At 36.9% G+C, this 9284-nt stretch overlaps 1 protein-coding gene across 9 annotated transcripts in view; it reads left to right on the top strand.

The window, feature by feature from the left end:
- The window catches only part of TANK (TRAF family member associated NFKB activator), a 90625-nt gene extending 83027 nt beyond the window's left edge, over positions 1-7598 (top strand). For all 9 annotated transcript variants that reach the window (XM_047721909.1, XM_047721911.1, XM_047721906.1 and 6 more), the window contains exons 7-8: positions 2737-3317; positions 6768-7598. In XM_047721909.1, the coding sequence (XP_047577865.1) occupies positions 2737-3317; positions 6768-6947 (761 nt within the window). In that variant the 3' untranslated portion in view covers positions 6948-7598. The remainder of the gene's footprint in view (positions 1-2736; positions 3318-6767) is intronic.
- Positions 7599-9284: the final 1686 nt, after the last annotated feature.

Consider the following 9284-nt stretch of genomic DNA (forward strand, 5'->3'; position numbering starts at 1 on the left):
ATTTAGCTTAGTGGTTCAGACCACAGGCTCTAGAATTAGGTTGCCTGGGTTCCAGTGTCAGATCTACCACTCACTCATTAGCTGTGAAGCCTTAGAAGTAATCTCTTCATGTCTCAGTTTCTTCACATGTAAAGTGGGGATACAATAGTGCCTACCGTGTGATTATTTTGAGTATGAAATGAATTAAGGCGTATACAATGATTATAACAGTGCATGGCACATAGAAGTGCTATTAATGTTAATAGTTGTCATTATCATCAGCAGAAGATTCTTCATCATTCTTCCTGTTCTTGTGAACATCATTTTGCTAAGTATTTCCTCCTCACTGTTAGAGAATTTGGTTACCTTAGCAGTTGATTTTCCCGATTTGTTTTTTGCAATTAGCAAATGTTACCTACAAAGAAAGTACTGTTTCCTAGAATTTCCTGCTACTGTTAGTCTACTATCAAGAAAAATAACTAGAGTTAATGGACTTTAAGACACCTCCAAGGACAAAGAAATCCTACCGAACAGTTGAGCTTGGTCTCAGTTACTGTACCACTCCCAGTCACAGACAGGTTATCTGGTGAATGTACATTGGCATACTCTGCTCTGTTGGGAACAGAATACAAATTCATTTAGAATACATTTATTGAGGGCATTCTATGTGCCAGGCACTGGATAGGGTAATGGGGTTAAGTGAGAGACAAAACATAGTTGAAGATCTTAAGAAACCTACTTTAATGGGAGAAAGAACAGTATACTTAGAAACATAATGCAAGGTGTTTAACCCTCAGGGCACCCAAGAATCATGCCCAAAACAGTCTTGGGGAGCCAGAGCTGTGAAAGAAATTAATGTCTACACCAAGAAATGAGGGACAAATAAGAGTTAGGTAAAAAGTAGTTGGAGAGGACACTTCAGTCAGTCTGCACAGTGTGTACACAGGCCCAAAGGCAGGAAAGCATGGCTATTTTGGAGAACTGTACAAAGTTCCCCACCATTAGTTTGGTGAAAGGTAAGAGCATGGAGAGGCGACCAGGGGCTGGTCATGAACAGTTCTATATGACTTTTCTGAGGGATGAGGCTTTGGAGAGCCATGAAAAGATTTTATTAGGAAGGTAACATGACCAGATTTGTATTTCAAAAAAAAAAAAAAATAGCAATGTAGAGAATGGATTAGATATTAGCTAAATTTAGAGGCAAAGAAGCAGTTCAGAGGCTGTTGTAAATGAATAAGATGGTATGTACTAAAGAGAGGTAGTATTTAAGAAGGTAAACCAAAGAAGTTTGTTGCACTGTACTGCCGTCATGACCAAGCAGAAAATATCTCGTGTTGGAATGTGCTGTGGCAAAAGATGGAAAAGTGACATGAGACTGTAAGGACCAGAGGGAAAGGAACTGACATTTGTTAAGTGCCTACTAACCTGGACAGAATTGTGCTGGGGGCTCGCTGTTTCAGTCAGTGTCCTTGGGAAAGCTTCATTTTGTGAAGGTTCAACTTCTCTGGTGACTGCCTTTTTAAAGTGATTTTTTTTTTTAAATTTCTACCTTTCGTCCATTTAATGAAAATCACACATTACCAATCTCCAGCCTTAACTGTCTTCTTGGGTAAAATTATGGAGCACAGTTTAGCTTTTTCTGATGTCTCAGGATCGTCAACATGGAGAGTGCTTTGATCATTGTTTTTTTGCATCGAGAAATGTTGCTCTTACTGGCCCTACACCAGTATAGTGTTTTCTGAGTTGTTATATCTGCCTTTTTGTTTTTCTTGTCTCTCTTATGCTTTTAGCTCTTGTTGATAGCTATATCTGTCTTCAACAACTCCTATCCCTACCTTTTAATTTGCTGCTTCTAACCAGCTCTGAGCTAGGGAAATATCATCAAGCTTGTTAGAATAAATCTAAAAAGAGAATAAGAGCAAAATGCATGTATCTGTGGGCCTTTTGGCTCTAATTCTGACTCCTCAGAAGCTCTATTTACTTACTTTCTAGCTTTTGCCAGTGTCCTAGAGAGCTGAATTTTGTTCAAGAAGCAGCTTCTTGTTAAATGAGCTGCAGAGGCCATGGTATCCTACCTGATACCTACCTACTAGCTTCAGAGGTCTGTATATAAAATGAGAGAATTATGTATTCACATACTCTTTTCTGAACATGCATCCCAAAATTTCATCCTTCTTTTCCCTCTGCTGTCTTCTTTTTCCCCTACCCCCACCACTGCTACTCCCTCACATAAGGATTATTGACAGTACACACAATGGCTAAATTGATTGGTGAAACACTGTGGCACACAGTGATATTAGGGGTAATAAATGGCTAATCCACGTAAATTCTTAACCTGTGTAATGTTACATATGCCTAGTCAGGATTTTCCTTTTTAACAACTTATTTGTCTGAGCAAGCTCACAGTTGCAGCTTCCATTACTGACAAAATGTTTAAATGTATACACTACAAGCAAATGTTTTTTTAAGCATAGAGCAGGATAACTGTGAAAAAGATGCAAAGCTTACAGCAAAAGACCTAGGAAAAGACAAAGTAGTTTAACTGTGACTAATAAAGTACGTTCCAGTTCACCCACTGGAGACTGCTAATATGCCTGTGGAAGATGGTAGCAATTGTAAAAAAATCCCAGTTGTCTTCAGTTGCTGTAAAAACCAATAGAAAAAATAATGCTCATCTGTCCAAAGCTAATTGAACGTTCAGATTTTTAAGAATGATTGGAATGCAACTGTTTTCCTTTTGTGTTCTTTTCCCTGCAGAAACGCAGTGCTCTCTCCCTATACAGTGTACAGATAAAACAGATAAACAAGAAGCGCTGTTTAAGCCTCAGGCTAAAGATGATATAAATAGAGGTGCACCATGCGTCACATCTGTCACACCAAGAGGACTGGGCCGAGATGAGGAAGATACCTCTTTCGAATCACTCTCTAAATTCAATGTCAAGTTTCCACCTACGGACAATGACTCTACTTTTTTACATAGTACTCCAGAAAGACCCAATATCCTTGGTCCTGTCACATCTGAGGCACTGTGCCAGGATAAATTTAATATGGAGTTCAGAGACAACTCGGGAAACTTTGTTAAAACAGAAGAAACTTTATTTGAAATTCAGGGAATTGACCCCATAGCATCAGCTATACAAAACCTTAAGGTAACTGACAAAACAAAACCCTCCAATCTTGTGAACACATGTATCAGGACAACTCTGGATAGAGCTCCGTGTGTGCCACCTGGAAACCGTAATGCATTATATGTAAATACATTACCACTTCAGGACCCGTCTGATGCACCTTTTGCTTCACTTGATTCCCCGGGAAAAGCTATCCGAGGACCACAGCAGGTAACCATTTTGCATTAACAGATATATTATGTGTGAACACACATTTTGCCATACGTGCACAGAAATGCATCTTTTTTAGGTTATCAGTCATCCTTCTTAAACTAATGACTAGCTACAGTTAAGGGTTCTAATAAAAAAAAAAAAAACAGGTTCTGTAATAAATGACATGAAATTAGAAGCTGAATATGGTAAAGTTCTATTATAAAGTACCTTAAAATGTAGGGCACATTTTAAAATATATGTCAGCTTTATCCATACCTAGTGTGTGTTGCTTTCTTAGTCCCTTATTCAAAGCTTTTTACTCAGCATCAGTGTTACAGTAGGATTCTTTGTTAAATTTCATACTGTGAAACAAATGCTATTTTTTTATTAAAAAGTTTGTGTGTGTCATTTCCCTCTTTACAAGAATGCATGTTTTTCATAAGTAAATAATTGTATTGTGTATTCCTATTTATCAGAATAAGTGAACTTTCATCTAATATTTCCATTACATTTTCTGTCATACAATACGTAAATCTGTAGGGTTTGGTTTTGATTTCTAATCTGGCAATGAACATGCAGCCTAATATATTTTTTAAATAGTCTCTACATAAGTATGATTTTAATCAAACACTTCAATGTTTCTAAAGCTCACAGACTACTCACAGCCCCCCAGTCTACTACTACCCTCCCATTTATCCAGGTTCTATCACAGAATGATGCTCTTAGTTTTAAAAAAAAAAAAAAAAAAAAAAGTGAAAATTAGTGCCTGAAAGCCAATGAAAAATATATAATTGTTACAATAAGCAGAAGCTTGTGAAAATACAGAAGGGTGTAAATATCTCTATAATTTGCACACATTTGTTTAATTTCTCTTTGCCTTTAGATAATTTATTTTTTTTAAAAATCCAACAATTTGATGAATACCCTTTGGCTTTCTAAGTACTGGTATAGGTTACAGACTTTTAAATCAGCATACAAAGGAGGCAGTAGTCAAGCTGTGGTATTTTAGTAGTGAGGAAAACTAGGCATCTCTGACAGTAAGCTTTAATTATGAACTCACTTGTGTTCTACATTGTGCCTTATTTCACATCATAGTCTCAGTTATAGTTACTACTAAATGAAACAAATTAAACAATTTATTTTATTACAAGTAGAATTCCTGTGGAGCTGTGAAGTAGATCAGTTCTAATGCTTGTTACTTTTTTCCCCATTATATCTCTTGCTTGTTCTTTTACTAGTTAGTCTGTGCATTCATGTTTCAGTAGATGGCACCCTGCATTGTGCATTTGCTTTCTATGCTACAGCAAGGGAAACAGCTGGTATGTGATTACAACTTGATGGAAAAGTATTCAGCTTAAAAAATGCAGGGGAATTGGTGTTGAGCTGTCACAAGACATGGGGCATAAGGTTAGATAATTGATATTTTGGCAGAAAATGCAAAGAAATTAGTTTGTTTTGAAGGCCATGTTGCAGTTTAGGATTGAAGGAATATTTCTTAATTTTTAAAAACATTTTGCCATTTTATTTGTATTAATAAAGCTAGTATGATAAATACAAAATTCTTGAATTGTTAGTAATGATGAAGACAAGTGAAAAATTTGGGTTGCGTATTTCAGATTTTTATTTTATATCAATCACCACTGCTACTTTTTTATACATTCAGCTATCATAAGAAAGCCTAAAACATATCTGCTTATTTTTGCTCTGTGTAATTTTCTTTTCTTCCTACTTTTGCTGAGTCAGTGAGTGGGGTCCCAACTGAATTCTATGAAAGGATCAAATCTGAACCAGTAACTCGTAATAGAGAAGGATAAACATGGGCTTTAAAGATAAATTGGCAGCAGAAGATTGGCTTACCAAATTTAGAAGCTAAATTACTTCTAAGCTTTTTTCTTACTATTGTATAGATCTTAATAAGAATTATCTTTAATGGAACAATTTTTTATTTATGTCCATATCAGTTTCCCATTAAAGTGATGCATATTAATCACTTATACTTTTTGTTTAAACTGCAAGCAGTAAAATTTAAATATAATTAACTCTAACTTATTTTTGCTTACATACTCACAGTTATTACTGCTGCTTTTAAACATTTTCTAAAGAAAATGATCTTAAATTTTAAAATAAATATTTTTAATATTACTATTTTTTGTGATAAAATTGTCATTTCTTAAAAAGGGAATTGAGTCAATGTTTTTATAAGCCTCTGCTCTAATATTTGAATGTATCTCGGTGCCTAGACAGACTTTGTATATTTACACCAACTGTACGCAGCTGTCCAGTAAAATGTTTATAAGAAGACAGTGATGTCATGAAACTGAAATGCTTCAATTAGTAATACACTGTTTATTGTAAATGATTGGTTAACTAGAATGAAAGAGATTGGTTAAGGGAATGAGAACTAACACTGTATCAGGTGTTGGACTAGGCTGTCACTTTAAAAACAGATTAGTAATAGGAGCCCAAAGGGATCTCTTTAAATTAACTTTTTGAGGTGATTCTCCTCAAAATACCAGAAATTAGATGTGTCAAGGTAATTTACCTATGTCGAGGTATGCCAGAGTAATATTTCAGGAAAATAAGATACTCCAGTCAGCAAACATTTATTGAGCACCTACTATTAAACTAAATGCTGTTTTTTTCCTGCCCTACTAGATTCTTTTTTAGAAAGAATAACTGCAGTATTTTCAGAGTATTTATGTCTTGCTTACAGTGGAGATAGTTCTGTTGGATTGTGATTTTCCATACTTCAGTTAGGCACCTATTGACAGGTTTCGCTGTGTTCAGTCACAAGAAGGAGTAAAGAAGGCAAAGCGATGCACTGTATAACAAGAGCAAAATAAGTCAAAAGGATGCATCCCATGTTAGATTTTGTTGAGTGATTAAATATTTGAGGTTTCAGAAAACAACTCATCAGTAGAATTTGTTTAGTACTTTAAAATTTGAAAACCAAAACTATACTTATTCCTATATGTTTTATTCATTGTTTATTTGCTTATAAATAGCGAAATTTGAATGGCTCTTGATCAAAATACATGTATACACAGTTCATGTCTAGTGTACTAAGTATTAGTAAGAGCCCTATAAATTAAGATTTCTGTTGGAAAATAGAAAAGATAGAATTTAATTTTTAAAGAGTCTCTAAGTGTTGACTCTTGTTTCAAAACTACTGCTGTTTGATAATGGGTATTAAAATTTGCTGGTAGTAAAACTGAAAAATTTTTAAATATGTGATGATAAAGTGCATGTATGTATTTTAAGTGATTTCTAATCAAAGTTTAGCTGTGCCTTTAATGAAAAGAGGATTGAGTCATGTCTTCATGCTAATGCCATGGAAAGGTAATTTGTTTTCCTATTGGGGAATTTTGTGTTTATGCACAGACCTACACAAAAAAATTAAATTTGAAATTCACTGTAAGTTGATTTTAAATACAAATCACAGAAGATGTTTTTGTTTGTTTCCTGCAGCCCATTTGGAAGCCCTTTCCTAATCAAGACAGTGACTTATCATCGGTACTAAGTGGCACAGGCTCAGAACTGCATATACCTCGAGTGTGTGAATTCTGTCAAGCGGTTTTCCCACCGTCCATTACATCCAGGGGGGATTTCCTCCGGCATCTTAATTCACATTTTAATGGGGAGACTTAAGTTGCAGTTGAAAACAGCTCTGTGTGATGATTCTATGTGATCATCAAGTTCTATGTGATGATCTTGGGTTTGTAATACTATAAATAATTGATTGCAAACTTAGTTCAAGATTGTTTATTGAAAAATAGCTGGGTCACAGCTATTTGAGTTTTTCCCTAAACTTGCATTGTAACTTTTCTTTTATCATCTTTTAAAAGATCATTCTGTACGAAACTAATTCATTATATTCATGTTTACAGTGTTTCTTACCTTAATTTATGTTTGTTTCAAATATCTAAGCTTATTGCTTGGATTTCTAGTTCGATCTGTTGAATTTGGTGATATCAAATGTTTATAGGGTTTTTCACCTAAAAATTAGATTATTTATGCTATAGGTGATTTTTTTAAAAAATAAACCTATAATACAGAACAGCAGACAACATAAATGTCTAAGTAAATACCAAACCTAAGACATGTGTTGCCAAGTGATAAAATCAGTGGTAGAATTATTTAAACACTTTAGATTGTTTTGTTAATAATATACATGGTTTAAATTTTACTGTGTTTATAGCTACGTGATGAAATGAGTTAAATATTTAAAAAATTACTTGTGTTGTGATCATTAAATGTGTTCTTTGTTCCTGAGTGAAAAAAATAAAGGAATAAATCACATTTTGGGGAAGTTCATAACATTAATGTTTTCTAATGATAGAAGGGTAATGATATCAGATCTGGTGATATTTAATTATGAGTAGGAGATCACTTTGAATTTAAAAATTATTTTTTGAACCAAACTTGCTAAAGAAACTTTGTATTACCTGGGAGCAAATCTAAAGCCCTGTAAGGACTATCCATATACAGTGGTTTATATTAGAAATATTTACATTGTTGTCCAGAAATTGGTTATTCATTGTCAGCAGCCTGACTGATGGCCACTGGAAGACATTTGAGAGAGAGGATACCAAATCAGAGGGCTGCAGAATTTTGTTTAAAATGTTATCTGTCTTTCATTTTTTGACCCTGTGGTGCTTGTTTTTTAGGTTTCCCCTTGCCCTCCAATTTTTAAGAACGTTTGAAGCATGGCTTCCATTTTAGAAAGTGAACATTGATTTGCAACTCTCAAAACACGAATTTAAGCCTTCTTTGGAGTAAGTGTATTTAAAAATTGGAGGGTTTTAGGACGGGAATTCTGAGAGGCCCCTGTGCCACAGTAAAGAGCCTTAGCTGGGAAGAATGAGAATGGTGCCTCGACTTCTCAGGTTGCCAAGCACATCACGTTGACGTCTTCCTCACCAAGGTGACATAGCGATGATTAGGCATTCACTGTGAAGGGTTCTGAGATATGTACATCTTTCCTCCATTGCCACTGGGGCTGAATGGAAATACCTAGACAATTATCCAAGTCTCTACCCTACCTCCCACCCACCCAGCCTCCCCTCTCACTTACCCCTCCCCACCACACACACAAAATTAAAAATAAAAACTTTTCAGCCTGTACCAGCCAGAATACACCACTGTACCTATCTCATGGACGGGGATTCTTTTTCCTTCTTTTCTAGAAGAGAAAGAGCCCCTCACACAGTTGCCATCTACTAGCCTGCTGACAACCAAAGGAAATTATAGCCCAGAAAGTGACTCAAAGTGTTATGAGGGAATCTTCTCCAGTCCACTCTTTCCCACCTCCAGCACTGTTAGTAAGAGCGGGAAACTCTTGTTTCCTTTTGGGCTCCAGGGCTCCAACTTCCGAGGGACAAAGGCCCTCTTGGGCCACAGGAAATGCAGCCCCGAGAGCAGCCTCCAGTCCCGCACTGCAGAGGCGGCGCTGGCTGCGGCTTGAGAGGTGGAGTGGACACCCGCCAGGTCGCTCCCTCAGTCTCTCATTACTGAGTCGTGCAGGGGCTGCATCTTGGCATCTGCTCAGCGTGGCCGGGTAAGAACAGCTCCCAGGTAAAAAAGCTGCACACGCGAAACGCTGAGTCTGAAAAAACCACCCCCGCCGAGACGAGGCAGTTGTGAGCGGGATGCCTGAGAAGTGGGAGGTGAATGTCCTCGGGAGGGCCCCCCCCCCCCCCCCCCCCCCCCCCCCCCGGTGCAGCTTTCCCCGGAGGCTGAGGCTGCTGCCAGCGGGGACATCTGCTTTCTTACACTCCAGCCTGGCTCACCCCGCCCCCTCAGCCCGGGTTGCGTGGTTATTTTACCAACACCGAGGGAGGGAGAGCTCGGGAGGTAGAAAAGGGGTGGATGGAAGCTCAGGAGATGTTCTTCCCACTCCCTCACGTCTCCTCCTTTTTTTTTTTTTTTCCTCCACATCTTTTAACCTTCAAGGTAAAGACTTTATAAATATGAAACGATAAACGT

Source organism: Lutra lutra, chromosome 3 (genome assembly GCF_902655055.1).
Source record: "Lutra lutra chromosome 3, mLutLut1.2, whole genome shotgun sequence".
In the NCBI taxonomy this organism is placed as follows: Eukaryota; Metazoa; Chordata; class Mammalia; order Carnivora; family Mustelidae; genus Lutra; species Lutra lutra.